The sequence below is a fragment of the Stegostoma tigrinum genome, chromosome 27 (assembly GCF_030684315.1).
Source record: "Stegostoma tigrinum isolate sSteTig4 chromosome 27, sSteTig4.hap1, whole genome shotgun sequence".
NCBI classification, from domain to species: Eukaryota; Metazoa; Chordata; class Chondrichthyes; order Orectolobiformes; family Stegostomatidae; genus Stegostoma; species Stegostoma tigrinum.
Genome location: NC_081380.1, coordinates 5,316,002 through 5,333,561, shown reverse-complemented (window position 1 = coordinate 5,333,561; position 17,560 = coordinate 5,316,002). Strand labels below are relative to the sequence as shown.

The 17,560-nt window shown below is 40.9% G+C and overlaps 1 protein-coding gene across 2 annotated transcripts in view; it reads right to left on the bottom strand.

Moving 5' to 3' along the window:
* eif4h (eukaryotic translation initiation factor 4h) overlaps positions 1-17,560 on the bottom strand; it is a 55,981-nt gene that overhangs the window by 12,760 nt on the left and 25,661 nt on the right. For both annotated transcript variants that reach the window (XM_059655322.1, XM_059655323.1), the window contains exons 2-5: positions 11,321-11,499; positions 9,169-9,233; positions 4,956-5,049; positions 4,035-4,094 (exon numbers count right to left, since the gene is read on the bottom strand). In XM_059655322.1, coding sequence (XP_059511305.1) covers positions 4,035-4,094; positions 4,956-5,049; positions 9,169-9,233; positions 11,321-11,499 — 398 coding nt within the window. The remainder of the gene's footprint in view (positions 1-4,034; positions 4,095-4,955; positions 5,050-9,168; positions 9,234-11,320; positions 11,500-17,560) is intronic.

The following is a 17,560-nucleotide window of genomic DNA, read 5'->3' as shown; positions in this document are numbered from 1 at the left end:
TCTCATTGCCACCGAAATAACTCCACAGAAGCCGGTCTCCTGTAACCAAGTCACCCCTTATTTTCACATGAAAAGTCCTTGACTCTAGTACTGCCTCTCAGAGTCAGCTCTGCAATTACTGCTACTCCTCTTTTAATCTGTCAGTGAGGGCTCCCTGACTGGGGGTTGCTAATTTGGTGCAATCAGGGAACTCATATTCTATGATGTCCAGTTGGCTGACCTCATTACAATCACTACAATATGGACAATATTTTCCCACCATCTGCAATGAATTCTTAGTGAAGACTATAGAGTACAATTTAGCTTATCTGCCAAAATGTCATGAACCATTCCTTTTACATATTCCATTGACAAAACGGCTTTATGCTGCAGTCCCTATAACTATAATGTTCATACTTGTACATAAATCTCCGAAGTCATCATTAGCAAACACCTGCTGCTATCATCAGTGAGATATTTTGCCAGTAGTCCAGATCCAAACTCTATCCATTTTTCACTACATTATCCACAATTATTTTCTTATCTTTTCTGAGTTTTACTGTTAATGGATAAAATCTAACTGCCGAATCTACAAAATATAATTAGAAAATGCTTTTCTCTTTATCTCATACCTTAACATCCATGGCCAGTATCTCAACCTCTTGCTAAAGGCAGACATATTAATGGTCATTACAATGTCCTTTGAAGTCTTTTTACAAATCTTACATCTATCACTTATTTCTTCTATGAACTAATAGTACACCCCATCCCTTATTCCTGCATCTTTTACAAAAAGTTTAATCTTTTAGAAGATGGATGAGCAACTTGCCTGTGCATTCAACACAACTGAGGTTTTGTCTTCTAAATCGCAACTCCCCAATGTCAACACTTCTTGAAGTTCTTTAGTGGGGATGTTATGTTCTATTAAAGGATTATGTAAATGGAAAATACACATATTTTTCAAATGCAATAACATTGTCATTTTCTATATCCAGTCCCAGGTTTGGTTTCTTCATTGATCGTCTCCCTAATAACAAGTATGTCTGACTGGACATTATATTTATACTAATAAAATTATTTTGGTTATTTTACAAGGAATAGCCACTCTTTTCAAAGTCCGTCCATACTTACTACTTCGGCAGAGATTTGGCATTTCCAATTGAAATTTCTGTAGTCTTGCATAAAATCTGCTGAACTCTATTACGTATTCTTCTATAGTACTGTTCTCAGTCTTCCTAAATTCAACCTGACCATGCCTCTTAAACAGTCAATTGAACATTTATTTGATAAACTTTATCTGTGAAAGTCAACCACATTTCCAAACCTTTACCTGAGTTCAAATCATCAGGATACAATCTCAAAAAAACTTTGCTTATCTTGCTTTTGTACGGTATCAAAGGTACTAAGGCCATATCTTACTTCCTCTTTAGTGAAGAAGTAACCCAGGTCTACATTGTAACTACATTCTTCAAAAAGGCCCATTTTCAGAAAAGAAGACAGCAATCATATCCTCAAACTTTACATTCTGATCCATCCAATCAGGCTACCAGCAGTATACTCCAAAAGATAACTCCATTTAAACAGAATTCAAGTCCACACTTTTATGAGAGAACCTCATTTCAGTTATCCACACTCCATAAAACTCAGCTCCTGCTGCTTATTAGCTCCTCATATTTATGCAACAATTCAAACCCAATTAACTATTAAGCAATCACTTGTTTTCTCATTCAAGTAGGACTCAGGCATTTCTTCAGATCATATTAGATGATTACACCCTTGCAGCCTATGTCAATAGTAATACTTCCTGCCATCCAGCCATTCTGCTGCTCCTCTTCCTGCCAGGCACCTACAGTTTTCTCAATAGCAGGTTGCAGCTGTGGATACCACTTACATTGTTTCAATCTAAGATAGACAAAAATGCCACCAATCCTGATGTGATTCATAAAAAAGTCACAAACTTAGAAAATAACCTCTCAACGCAAATATTATGAACAAACTCTTTCCCACTAGCAGCTGAGAAAACAGTCATGATTAGAAATTATATATTGTAGCATTTCCATGAGTTTGATTCAGCATCCTGAACAGCCATTGTGTTTTCGACTATCTTTCATTGTTGAGTTTCAAGAATCTAGCGAAATTCATGGATAAAACATTAAAAATTCAGTCATTACTTTAATTGGCAATAGGCAACCTGTTTCTCCTGAAGGTGTATACTTATAGGCACACTTATGTTTGCAATTTCAACATTAAAATTGACAGGGTGGAGTTTGCTTTATGATGCATAGTTATTTGTCCTGATTTTTAAACCCAAGCCGTGGCAAACCATGTTTGTTGTGCCAGATTAAAATTTCCTCCTCTGTTTTTTAAAAGATTATCTCCTGGTTTAAATACTAATTATTTCCTCGATTTGAAAATTTCCAATTTATTATCTTATTATTTGTCCTACACTTTATCATCAACTCCGATTTTCAAACTTACAATGTAGTGATCACTACCACTAAGATGCTCTTCCATTCTTCCTTCTCCCATCAGTTCCAGTCCATTATCTATTACAATGATTCCTTTCTTGTTAAACTTCTTAGTGAGGGAGAAGGGCTACACTACAAAGTTTCACCCTCTGACGTCCTTTCATTAATTTATTCCTCCCTGTTCACTTCAGGTTGTTAAAATCCACCCCGTTTGTTACTCTATATCAACTATTCAGTTCAAAGTTGTCTCCATATTTCTTTTTCCAATAGAGAACTATATATCCAAGTTTGTAGATGATACTAGGCTATGAGGGTCACTAAGTTGTGTTGCTAGGAGCACTAAGTTACAAAAAGACAGAGTGATTAAGTGAATGGGCAAAATTGGGCAACAGGAAGTTCAACATGGAAAGTATGAGGTCATTCACTTTGAAACAATTAACCAGAATTATTTTCTTACAGCAAAGGGAAACATCATATAATTAAGAATTCAAGATACTCAAAACGTTAAAGTGAGTGTGTGGATATGCAAAGTGATCATACAAGTTATTAAAATTTTGCCCTTTATCTCAACGGGGCCAACGAGAAAACAGCTCACCACCTTCTCAAGGGCAATTAGGGATAGACAATAAATGCTGGCCTAACCAGTAACACCCCCCCCCCCCCCCGCCCCCGCCGACCATATCTGTGAATGAATAAGAACACAAAAGGAAGGTAAATATAATTCAATTTGTCATGGCTTACACTACACTTCACCACATTGAAGATAGTTTGCAGTATAGATTCACCAAAGGAATATCAAAAGAATACCAATGTTTACATCATTAAATGAGGACAAGTTACATAATCTTGGTTTTATAGTCTCGAGGTTAGGAGGTTGAGGCTTGATCCTATTAAGATTTGGAAAAGGATAAAGGGATTTGACAGGTACAGCAAAACTATTTCCTCTAGTTGCAAAAACTTCAAGAAGTGAGCAGTGCCTTAAAATTAGGATTGAGATCAAGAAGCTTTCTTTCCTCTACTCAAAGATCAGTTGATATCCAGAAACTGCAACTTTCAGAGCTATTAATCCTACAGTACAAACTAAATTTCAAATACACCATAGCTACTTGGGCAACTGTAGATACCCAATGTCGAACTGTTTCTGTGTGATTTCAGAGATCTTGCTTTCACATTACTATAATCAAATGAAACAAGACGACTGTATAAGAAAGTTCAGAATTAGTGATCATTCAGGATGAATGGCTGCATTCTTCATGGCACTACCTCTATCATTTACAGTCTACTTGTCAACCAATCAACACATTTGTCTCATGCAGAATAAACGTTGGTTTTCTCTTGTGAAATGTTCTGATGAGTGCAAGACAAACTATGTATTTTTAAAGCGATGCTGAAGTTTTGGATAATCAAACAACAATTTGTCAAGCTCTGTATCCTGTTTCTTTGTTAATCAATAAACCAGCGCATTGTTTATGCCACTAATGTTCCCTCTAAGCAATACAACCACCCACAGGTCCTGCAAACCAATTAGTATGGCTCTGTAGAAAGTCGTTGCCATGCACAGACTTCAGAAATTCCCTCACAACACACCTGTTGAATCAGTACCTCTGTAGAAATATTGTGGTATTCCGGTCAACATTCCTCCCTGAACTAAGAAAGCAAAAGAAAAATCTTTTGTCAGTAATCTCATTATTATTTGCAAGACCTTGCTAAGCATATTTGCTGTGATAATGGAAACTGCAGATGCTGTAGAACCCAAGATAACAAAGTGCGGAGCTGGATGAACACAGCAGGCCAAACAGCATCTCAGGAGCACAAAAGCTGACGTTTCAGTCTAGGCTCGAAACGTCAGCTTTTGTGCTCCTGAGATACTGCTTGGCCTGCTGTGTTCATCCAGCTCCACACTTTGTTATCTATGCATATTTGCTGCCATGTTTGCCTACCTAGCAATGTAACAACAAAAATAAGTCAGCAGTTGAGGGACAGCTTGAGATGTTCTGGGGATGGTATTTCGTAATGGAAATGTAAGCCTTTCTTCTTTCTTTACCATTGAATTTGGTGTGTGCTTTGGACAGGAGCTTTGGATAAGAAATACTTTTCAAATATTCTCCCAAGGCAAATCTATGAATTTTTTTCTTTCAAGAATTATAAATACATCAGGCTGACAAGCATCAATTGCTTCAGTAAGTAAAGAAACTGAAAATAAATCTGCAGCTCATTGTAGTTTCAGAGAAAGACTGAACGAAAATGGGCAAAATACTTATCTGTAAAAATTGTAAAAACAAATTGTGACACACATCAGTACCTGTCCTATTGGCTTGGCTCATAACGTGGGAAATAATGTGAACATTTGAAAAGCTGACACCAGAAAATTGAAATGTTGACAATACGACAATCCAATTCACACTGTCACATTCGAACGTAGTAATGTTTGTTCTGCAGCACACCTACATGGAGAAACTCAACGAACCTCAAAATCTATCAACATACAGGAGGGAACAAGTTTCTCACCTCCTCTGTCATCTGATCTCCTGAAGCCAAAACCACCCTTCTCTTGCTTTCTGCCTTCTGCTATGTCAACCCGAAGAGATCGATCACCAAGAAGCTGTGGGAAAAGAGTGAATATGTTTCTTCTCTGTCATCAAACTTTTAATTAGTTTAATCACAGTCAACTTAAATTCCATCAGATCAAACTTATATCATAGTTAATGGACTTTTTCAGTTCTGGTCCATCTTTCATTGAAACTTGCTTGTCAATATTACAGAAGGGTCAAAGATTACAAAGTAGGTTGCTAGTACACTGTGTTATATGTCACTTCAATTTGCTTTTAAACTTTTGTTCATTTCAGGCAAGCCAAGATACAGAGTATTTTTAATGCAGAAGTAGGTAGATTTTTGCTTGATGTGGAATCATATGTTATTGGGAGTGGATGGAAATATGGAAATTGAATCATAAACGAATCAGCTGTATTCTCAATGAATTGCAGAGGAGGATCAAGGGGCCGAACGGACTTCTTCTCCACCTAATTTATATGATTGTATGTTTGGGTTTCCCAGTGGGAATATATTTATCTATCCCACGTTCTAAAGACTGAATCTGGACACAGGGTATGAAAGATCCTTTGTGTTCTGATTGCTAAATCATTCTCACATCATTTCTAACTGGGTGCTAGTATATTTTTTTGTTTTTAATATAAAGCAATTTGCTCTCAGGTCACTATCTGAATAAATACCACAAAATGTTAGTCGAAGCAAGGTTTGCTTCCCCGAAAATGTCCTTGTTAATCTTGTTATGTTCACAAAAATCTTTTAGACATTCTGCTTATAAACAATCTATGATATTTGGAGAAACTTATTTCTTTTCACACTTGAAAGTAAAAACTTTAACAACAATAAATCAGAAATTCACAAAACAAAGCAAATTCATAAATGGACTATGGGACAGAAGGGCCCAATGTGCTTCCCATTCTTTGGCAAATATTAATTTAGGTTCCTTATAGTGTTATGATCAGATCAGGAGGGTGACTCCTGTCTATTTCCACTCCACATTTGACAGCAACTGGTTTTACTTTTAAAATCCTACACTTGCAAGTTCTAAGTTTATTTAACTGTTTAAATACTGTGGCCATAAAAGACAGGTGTCCTTGAGTGCTTAAAAAGAGTGGTTAGCACTGCAGCCTCACAGCGCCAGGGACCCGGGTTCGATTCCTGCCTCGGGTGACTGTCTGTGCAGAGTTTGCACATTCTCTCCGCGTCTGCGTGGGTTTCCTCCGGGTGCTCCGGTTTCCTCCCACAGACCAAAGATGTGCAGGCTAGGTGGATCGGCCATGCTAAATTGCCTGTAGTGTTCAGGGGTGTGTGGGTTATAGGGGGATGGGTCTGGGTGGGATGCTTCAAGGGGCGGTGTGGGCTTGTTGGGCCAAAGGGCCTGTTTCCACACTGTAGGGAATCTAATCTAATCTAAAGATGACTGATGACATCCCACTGTCCTAATGATTATGGACTCAATGAACAAAATGGCCTGCTTATACACAGTGGGGATTCTATGATTATAGGGTCAAAGAGTCAGAGAGATTTACAGTGTGGAAACAGGCCCTTCGGCCCAGCTTGTCAATGCTGCCCAGTTTTCACTATTAAATTAGTCCCATTTGCCTGTGTTTAGTCCATATCCCATCCAGGCACCTGGCAAAATGTTTCTTTAATGACGAAATTTACTTGCCTCCACTGCCTCTGGCAGCCCATTTCATACAGTCATTACATTCTGTGTGAAAAAAGATCCCTCTCTGAACCCTTTTGTGTCTCTCCCCTCTCACCTTAAACATTTGCCCTTTAGTTTTAGCGTCCCCTACCATGGGGAAAAGCTGTTAGCCATCTACCTTACCTATGCCTCTATAAGGGCACCTCTCAGTCTCCTAGGCTCCAGGGAAAAAAAGTCCCAGCTATCCAACTTCTCCTTATAACTCAAACCTTTCAGTTCAGGTAGCATCCTAGAAAATCTTTTCTGTGCTCTTTCTAGTTTAATAATATCCTCTCGAGAGTAGGGTGACCAGAATTGCTCACAGTATTTCAAATATGGCCTCACCAATGTCTTGTACATAGAACATAGAACATTACAGAACAGTACAGGCCCTTCGGCCCTCGATGTTGCCTAATCTGAAGCCGATCTAACCTACACTATTCCATTATCATCCATATGTTTATCCAATGCCAATTTTCATCCCAACTCCTAAACTCAATGCTTTGTTGCAGAGGCTTCAGTGAGCATTTCACTGAGGAAATGAAATTTGAGAGAAATGACAAACAGGTACACACAATAACATTCATGGTGAATTAAAAAAGGTGGAGTTGCCATAGTCCCAGAGGGCAATAGTGCTGCTCTCTCATTACAGAGAGACGAATGGTGGTAGTTTACTTGAGGGTCACCATACCTCACACAAACAGCAAAGTTGAGAAGGTGGGACTTTCATAGTAATCTTGGTTGATTTGGAATTAAAATTCTGGGAGTCAGTTAGCACCATTGACTAGACAGTTGGTTTGTAATGTAGAGTGATGTCAACAGTGGTAATTCGATTGCAATACAGGCTGAGGTCAGCATGAAGGTCCACCTTCTTGACCTCACACCTTACTTGAGGTGTGGTGACCCTCAGGTTAAACTCACCCCGTTTGTCTCTCTCTAATGGTGGAGTGGGACTACGGCGACTTGGTGTGTTAAGAAGCCTGTTATCAAGGAGCAAGGAGAAGTCAAGCACTAACTTTCTACAAGACTTCTTACAGAACTTGGGGCCCATTCTTTCCAACATGGAAATGGTTGCTACCTCCATCAGAATCCTGTAAACCCAAGCATACTGCACATAATGGCTGATGTCTCAGATTCTTTCACAAGTCTGAATGGACATACAACATTAAAGTAGATGTGCAGTTTTCCATCATTCAATATATCATAATTTCACACATAGCTTTGTATCGTCAACAAACTTGGATATATTACTCTGCGTATTTTCAATTCATTAACATACATCACCCCACCCCACTCACACAAGTCCCAGGCAGTGTTGAGCCCTGACTATGTCATTAATATAGACTGTAAATAGCTGAAGTCCCAGCGCTGATCCTTTCAGATCTTGATAGTCACAGTTATTCACTTTCACAGTTGAAATGCCAGAAAAATAAAATTTCTAGCACGGAAAAAGAAAAGAAAATTAACACACAATGGAGGCTGAATAAACATAGAAGAAGAAGAATCTCTTCTGACCAGTTAAAGGGATTGGTCCCTTCTTCAGCCATGTGAAGAGAAGAGCACGTGTTAAATAGAGCTATGAGTTTCAAAAAACCCTGCTAATGTCAAATCAGCTGTTAGAGCTGTCTACACTGCATACTTCTGGCAACCATTCACTGAGCACCACCACTGTATCACCATAAGATGCCCTGAAATCACCCAAAAACACATCATAGACACAATTTTGCACCCTAACTGGCGGCCTCAGAATCCAAATGAAGGGAGCTACCAATTGCAATCTCAGACCATTATACATGATTATATTATAATACACTATTACTTACGGCAGATTGAATGCTCGTAATTTAAATGACATGTTTAGTCAGCATGACACAAATTTTATTCTAACATCAAATAAATAATAAATGTACCCCAAAAAAAAATGATCTCAAAAGTCTGGAGTTAGCCCAAAAGTCCTGCTGAAGGAAGTCACTTTCCATTAGAAGCCAGAGTCAAGATCTGAAATGATTCATGAGGCCAGCCTCTGCCTCTCATTTTAAAACCTATCTACTGAACAAAATGGTCACACATTGTCCAGTTAAAAATGACACATCATCAATATTCCCAAATAAGTTATGCTTACATTATGGTTTTCTTTCTTCACTCTTTTGTAGGATGTGAGCATCATTAGCAACGCAAACAGTTTTGGCCCTTTCCTACTACCCTTGAACTAAATGAATAACCAGGCCATCTCAATAGGCAGGCAACAGTCAACCACATTGCTGTGGGTCTGAGACCACATATACATCAAATCGGTTACATGCGGCAGGTTTCCTTCCTAAGGAACATGAGCTAACAAGATATATTATCATGACAATCAATGAAAGTTGTCATGGTCACTATCATGAAGACTAACAGTCATTCCAAATTATTAGACATCATTATTAATTTAGAATGCGTACACAGCAACTTGATAACATTTTGTCGATTGTTACTGAAAATACTTACTGCTCCATCATATGTCAATGCTTCTTTAAGGGATTCCAGGTCATCAAATTCTACATAACAAAAACCTAAAAAGAAGTTTAAATTCAATTTACACATGGTATTGACTGCTAGCATAAGCATGTATGCAAACACAATTGCTATAACACTAAATCCATATTATTTCATGAGTTAGAATCAGAGGTTAGACAATATAAATTTTACTTTTGCTTAAAGTTGGTAACTTATTCCCCTATTGGAGATATCAAGGCTGTCATCCATGTATGCATTGTCCATGTCAGGCATAATTTGATAGCAATACTAATTATTTTTAATCATCCCTCGGTGAGATTAGTGCCATTATCAGTGTGCCTGTTTTCACAACTGAGATCATCTGTCTCAGTTAAAACTAGAAATATGAATTAGGTTCTTTCCAGCTTTATATCTCAATGGTTTAGCTGGTCATTGTAGTGCTCAGATTAGACTACCTTAAAATTCTATGATAAGTTTCCTAAAAGACTCAATGAGTGTTCTATTTAGAAACTGAACTAAATGGACCAGTGAGCTAGGCCCAAAAACTGATCTCTGGTTTATGGTAAGCTGGTTTTCTGCTGTAATGGTGGTAAAAGCGATGGAGCTGACCATGGCCTCAGTGTTGACTGTTGCTAATCAGTGAGTGCTGCTGGAAATACAGACATCAGGGGCAGGATTATCCCTCAAATGCAGGGAAACCAGGACTGTTTCTTCATTCCTCATTTGTTCCCGGAGGAAAGCAGTTACGTTTTGGGAGTTCCTCAAATGGAGCAGATTTCGAGTCTAATTAAGGGCAGCAGACAGCTTCTTGAGGTTGCACTGACAGGGGACTTCCAGCTTGGGAAACCCAACAGGCTACAGTAAAATTTAAGTTATAAAAAGGGTTCTTCATAGGGAGGCCTTCTTGCCAACATTTTGAAGCTTCAAATAAAAATATACTCAGTTGCTAAATGATCAATGTGGGGACAAGGGGGAAGAGAATCTCTCTACATGAAAGGCCTGAAGATGCTGCCAGAGGATCGGTCCCAGCTGGGAGCCTGCCTCCAGGCACACTTCTGTCTCCTGTCATGTTGAGAAACAGGAGGCTGACTAGAAGATCCCAGTTGGGTTACTTGGCTGCTTGCCCTCTGGGAGCAAATTGTGTGGCAAATTGCTTTAATGAAAACAGCAGGTGCCAAGAATGGGGTAAGGATACCACTCCAGTGAGCAAACAGCATATTCTGGCCCCATCCTCCTCCAACAACAAATTCAATAGGACCTGGAAACCCAGTCCCAGATGTGAACAGGATTTGATTTGATTATTCCAAGAGTCAACCATTAGTGTGAGCAGAATTTCCAAGTCTTAGTACATGAATAAAAATCAAAAGAAGTGCAGATGCTGTAAATCAGAAATAAAAACAAAAGTTGCTGGAAAGGCTAAGCAGGTCTGGCAGCATCTGTGAAGGGAAATCAGAGTTAACGTTTCAGGTCCAGTGACTCTTCCTCGAAACGGTTCTGAGGAAGCATCACTGGACCCAAAACATTAACTCAGATTTCTCTTCACAGATGCTACCAGACTGGCTGAGCTTTTCCAGCAACTTCTGTTTATGTTTCTTAGTACATGAATACTGACTACAAATGTGCTATCAGAACTTATATCATAACCAAAGCAGAGACAGAAAAATAATTATCCTAGAACCTTGTGGAAAAGAAGTGTAAAAACGCTTGCAATATTTAACTAGAAGTTTAAGTAAATGGATTAAAGCGTGCTCTAAAGTAGCAGAGAGATGAACTTCAAATCACTATACTTCAATCTGATTATAGTAGTGTAGCAGCAAAATTGGAGCAATAATAACATTTTAATAGTGTAACAATTATTTGATTTTTAGAACCAGGGACTTCCCCACCCAACATTGAAAATGCAATGATTTTGCTCTCGATTGCAAAAAAAATTGCAATCAAAGCTTTTTATTTTGTGGACTAAGAGAATTAAAAAATGTTTGTGATGTCCATCAAGGTTGATTGAAAGTTATCTGCATAGGCTATAAGTTATAAAACAAGTGCAATTTAAAGACTATGCATCTTTAAAAGGGGATAGCTAAACCTCAAGTCTACGAAACAAGTTCACATAAAAATAAAAGCCAAAACTTGTTTTGCACTATACCTTTGAACTTGTCTGTTTCTTTGTCTCTGACTAGTCGAACACTCCTTACGTTTAGGTCCTTAAAGATGGCATCAATGTCTCCCTGCACAGTATTAAAAGGTAAATTTCCTATGTAGGCTGTGAAAGGAGGTTCTGTGGGTAATTCCTTCTGTTTTCGAGGACCACTGACACGAGATCTTCTGAAACAATAGAAAACATTACTAGAAGTAAAATGTAAACTTTTCAACCTTGAACTCTCAAATCTTTGTCTTTTTCCACACCTTTAGCATGATCAAAATTAGATTTGAGCATTTATAATGTATACCATGTGCATAAAACATAAGATAAATATAAAACAAGGCAGCGGGAGTAGTCCATTCACTGGCAGATCTGATAATCGTCAAATACACTTTCGTGCCTTTTCCCTAAAACCATTGATTCCCTAACTGATCTGTCGCGTTTGGCCTTGAATATACTTAATGGTCTAGCCTCAACATTCCTCTGCAGTAAAGAATTCCAGAGATTCATCACCTCCAAGAGAAGAAAGGCCTCCTCATCACTGTCGTAAGTGGGCAACCCATTTTTATGAGATTATGCCCTGCAGTTCTAGACTCTCTAGAAGGGCAAACAATCTCTCAAGATCTGTCGAGTCTTCCCAGAATCTGCTATGTTCCAACAAGGTCACCCTTCATTCTCCTAAACTCCAATGAGTACAGGTCAAATCTATTCTTTCACAGTCTCTCTAATTTTTATTTTAGTCACAAGGGCCTGTGAGACACATGCATAGCAGCAACTTCAGGAGCCAAAAGTGAATGCTGTCTTCAGTATGCCATCACCAATCGTGGTGTGTGGAACCATACAGCAGCTGCACACGTGTGCAACCATACATCTTAGAGGGAACACTGCTCTCCCCATAAGGCAGTCCCTTCCATACCTGGGATGAGCCTTGTGCAACTTCTGTAAATGGCCTCCGATGCCAATAAAGCCTTACCTTTCCATCGATGAGGGGTCCAAATTGTTCACAGTATTCCAGCTCTAGTCTGAATAGTACCTTGTAAAGTTTTAGTAAAATTTCCCTATTTTTATATTCCATTTGCTTGGAAATAAAAAACAATATTCCATTTGCCTTCGCTATTGCTCACTGAACTTGTATGCCAACTTTTTTTGATCTGTGCACAAGGACGTCTGTAACTGTGTGCAGTCTTTTCCCATTTAAATAGCATTCAGCTCCTCTATTCTTTTTGCCAAAGTGCACTGCCTTACATTTCCCCACGTTATATTCCATCTGTTAAAATTTTGCCCACTCATCAACTATATCTTTCCTTCTGCAGACTGCAGATCACACACCCCATCACCAACTGTCTTCCTAGATAACAAGTTGTGGAGCTGGATGAACCCAGCAGGCCAAGAAGCATCTGAGGAGCAGGAAGGCTGACATATCGGGCCTCGCCCCTTCTTCAGAAGAAGGGTCTAGGCCCGAAACATCAGCTTTCCTGGTCCTCTGATGCTGCTTGGCCTGCTGTGTTCATCCAGCTCTATACCTTGTTATCTCAGATTCTCCAGCATCTGCAGTTCCTACTCACTCTTACATGAATACTTCTGGTAACAACATTCAATATCAGGGGTGGGGTGCTTAGATGGTCTCTTATTGGAGATGATCATTTCCTGGCAATTGTGGGGCGCCAATGTTACTTGTCACTTGTCGCCCAAGTCTGGATACCATCCTACATCCCATTGTACTTGTGGAGCACTGCTTCAGCATCTGACGAGTCATGTGAGACAGTCCAGGCACAAAGGGCACAATAATCATGAAGAAAGGAACAGAACGCAAATACAGTGGAGGACATCATGCAAAGGAGAACAAGCTATTGTAGGGATACTACAGCTTAGGCTGCAAGAAGCAAAAGTGAAAGAGACAGGCAGACGGAGCGAATGAACAAGCACTTCAAAGGACCTTCGTGGCTTGGTGAATGAGAGTGAGAGAGTGCAGAGCTGCGGGCAGCCTCTGCTGGCTGCAAAAGCCTACTGCACCTGGTATTCCCAGGCAGTCTCCCATCCAAGTACTAACCAGGCCTGACTCTACTTAGCTTCCAAGATAAGACATTTTCAGACTAGTATGGCCATAGGCATAGGCTACCTGCATTTCTTACTCCTTGTAGACAACATACCCCAGTTTCCATGCTCTTCTGTGCTTTATAGCATTTAACTGAGGGCACAAATTTATTTCACAGTATTCCTTTCCTCTTGCTCTCCAATCTATTCTCCTTCTCTCTGCTCTGACAGACACAAACTACAACTCTTACACTGCCCACAATAACACACTCTCACAAATCACACACCACAAACACATTCAACACCATCATGGCTCATCCCATTCTGGCCTTAACTCCATCATTCTACCAACCTCACAACACCAAAAATCCATCATCCCCCTCCATTAACAAATTCTCTCACTAACTCGCAGCATACATCACATCAACAAGGTCCCACTGCTTTCAGCCTTCTTCATTGTCTCACATACATCTTCAAATCTGCCCTTCTTGCACCAGAAACTACCTCACCCACACGCTCACTCACTCATTCACTCCAAATATCTGCTCCCTCATCACTGACAGTGCCCACCCTCGGGAGGCAGCTTTTCTCCCGGACACTGTGGCCAATTCTGCTCACAGACCACCCTGGGCTCTTTTTCCATGAGTCCACGTGCTTTCTCAACATGTCTTTTCTCCTGTGTTCGCAAACAACTTTTACAAACGCCACAACCCTCTTTCCGTGTGCTGCTGGTCCTACCCACCAACCCAGCAAGCTCTCCATTACAGACACAAGATCACAACATTACGCAGCAACTCCTCCGCCCTCTCTTAACACAGCTCGCACTAATACACCCGCGCACGCTCACCCACTTACACACTCGCACAGCACACTGGCCAGCTTCAGCTTGCCCCTCCATCGAGGTGCTGCTTAGTGACAGCTGAAAACGGGCACCACCTCAGACAAACTGAAAGCATCTCGGTGAATAACGGGAGAGTGTTGCTTCGCACTGGAGAAGGGGATAGTTCCATTTGAGACAGCAGCAAGTAAACAGCTACTATCAGGAACACAACAACAGCTCTCTAAAGCACAAATGCAAAACACACAGCGCAGTGAATAAGGTCAGTGAGATACGAGGATCAACAGCCGTGCGGGAATACAACGTAGAAACTTGGCTTCGAGACGGCATTCGGATTCAAGTACGATCAAGTGCAAAGCGTCTTTCTTTCTTTGCTTGCTGTCAGGCTCTTGGCTGCATCTATCAGGTACTCATGCTGCAGACAACCATCTTAACAGCACTTCAACTGCAAGGATAATATTAAACTACAAAGTCTACAGAAAAGCTTCACAACAATGTTGCCGGCACTGGAGGGTTTCAATTAAACCGAGTGGCTGCGTAGCCTGGGACGTTTTTCCCTGAAGCATTGGAGGTTGAAAGGCGACCTTACGAAGGTTCAGAAAATCACCAGGGGCATACATAAGGTGAATAGCCAGGGTCTTTTCCCCAGGACAGGGGAGTCCAAAATTGGATAGCGTACGTTTACGGTGAAAGCAGAAAGGTTTAAAACTGACCTGACGGCTAACTTTTTCATACCCATAGTGGTGTGTACATGGAACAAGCTGCCAGAGCAAGTGCTAAAGTCAGGTACAATCACAACGTTTCAAAGACATTCGGTCAGGTACGTGGATACGAAAGTTGTGGAGGGATACGGGCCAAATGAAAGCAAGTGTGACTGGTTTAGTTAAAAACACCTGGTCAGCGTGGACAATTTGGCCCAAAAGCTCTGTTTCCATGCTGTGTGGCTCTATGACCCTATGCAATTCACAATGAACTGCTATCTGCTGATCTCACAGCATGCTGTCAGACGTGAAGCTGGTCCTAGGTACTCATGAGCTGTACAAAACAAAACACACAACTACTAACAGAGAGACACAGCAATGTTCCCAGCTGTCAAGGCTGCAACAGGCAACTGAATCACAAAGGAAACTGCCCAAAGCTGAAACACTGTGAGAGGTACAATGGCTGCTTATCTTCCCCTCCCAGTTCCACGGCGACATGAAGCAAACGGGCAATCTCCCCATGCGCAATGGCAAAATTACAAGCTAACATTTGTTTAACAAGCTACAGCAGCAACACACCGCCGCACTCTTGTTGTGATCAGAAAGGGACTATTTCAAACTGTCATCACCATAAACTTTGCTGACGAGCAGAAAACAGACTGCAGAAAATTCAAAAACCTTCAAATCCCACTTTGGCACCCAGGTGAATGACACTGATGAATGACAGACATTCAATGCGAAGGGAAAATACACTCTACTGGTCAATATGTGGTCTCAGCAACCAAGTTCACAGAATCCTGTGCTTTTGTGGAATTTAAAGATGATTTCAAGACAGACTGAGGAGGCATAATCCCCCAGTATCAACATCCGCACCCGGGGGGGGGGGTACCATTGATCAGAAATGAACTAGCCAAGCCAAATAGATATTGTGTCAACAAGGGCAGATCACAGGCTAGGAATACTGCAGCGAGTGATTCACCTCCTGTCTCCCCAAAGGCAGTCCAGTCAGGAGCATGATGGAATACTCCCCACTGGCCTTGGATGAGTGCAGGCCCAACAGCATTCAAGAAGGCTGACACCATCCAGGACAAAGCAGCATGCTTGATCGTCACAACATCCACAAACAGCTACTCCCTCCACCACTCATGCTCAGTTGCAGCAGCGTGTACTCTCTACAAAATGCACTGCAGAAAACTCACCAATAATCCACATAGAGCACAGTCCAAACCTACGACCACTTCCATCTAGAAGGACAGGGGCAGCATATACATGGGCATACCACCAAGATCCCCTCCAAGCCACTCACAATCCTAACTTGGAAATATATCACCATTCCTTCACTTTTGCTGAGTCAAAATCATGGAATTTCTTCCCTCAGGGTGATGTGGGTCACCCACAGCACATGTACTGCAGAGGCTGAAGAAGGCAGCACACTACCACCTTCTTGACGGCAACCACGGATGGGCAAGAAATGCTGGTCCAGCCAGTGACCCCCACATCCCACAAGTGATGACAATATCACGTTAGAACAGACCAGGCCTTACATGAATACTGAGATAACAAGGTGTAGAGCTGGATGAACACAGCAGGCCAAGCAGCATTTGAGGAGCAGGAAGGCTGACGTTTCTGCATTTCTGAAGAAGGGTCTAGGCCCAAAACGTCAGTCTTCCTGCTCCTCTGATGCTGTTTGGCCTGCTGTGTTCATCCAGTTCTACACCTTGTTACCTCAGATTCTCCAGTATTTGCAGTTCCTACTAACCCTCCCCAACTGTCTTCCTAACTGTTTTTGTGTCTCACTTAGCTATAGTACATTCACTTTACTCATCTAAGTCATTGAGATATATTGCAAATAATTGCAGCCCCAGTACCAATTCACGAGTTATACGTTGCCATCCTGAAAATGCTGCCCTTATTACAACTGTCAGTTTTCTATTAGTTCACCAATCCTCTAGTCATGTTAATATGCTACCTCCAACATCATGTGCTCTTATCTTATTCGATAGCCTAACGTGTGGCACCTTTTCTAATGCCTTTTGGAAATGGAAACATGTCATACTTACTTAAAACAAAGAACAAAGAAAAATGTAGCACAGGAACAGGCCCTTTGGGCCCCCAAACTTGCACCAACATGCTCCCCATCACAACTACCCTCCCAGTGACCATATCCCACTATTCACATCCTCCTCATGTATTTGTCAAGAGGCCCTTTAAATGTCACTATCATATCTGCTTCCACTATCTCCCCTGGCAGAGTTCTAGGCACCCACCACCCTCTGTAAAAAATGTGCCTCGTATGTTGCTTTTAAATCTTGCCCCTCGCACCTTAAATCTGTGGCCCCTGGTAACAGATTCTTCCACCCTGGGAAAAAGCTTTGCACTGTCCACTCTGTCCATACCCTTCATAATCTAGTAGACCTCTATCAGTTCGCCCCTCAACTTCCGTTGTTCCAGTGAAAACAACCAAAGATTCTCCAACCTCTCCTCTTAGCTAATGCCCCCCATACCAGGCAACATGCTGGTAAATCTTTTCTGCACCGTCTCCAAAGCCACCACATCCTTCTGGTAGTGTTGCGACCAGAATTGAACTAAATATTCCAAATGTAGCCTATCTAAGGTTTGAGAAAGCTGCAACATTACCTGCCAATCTATAAACTCAGTGCCCCAGCCAAT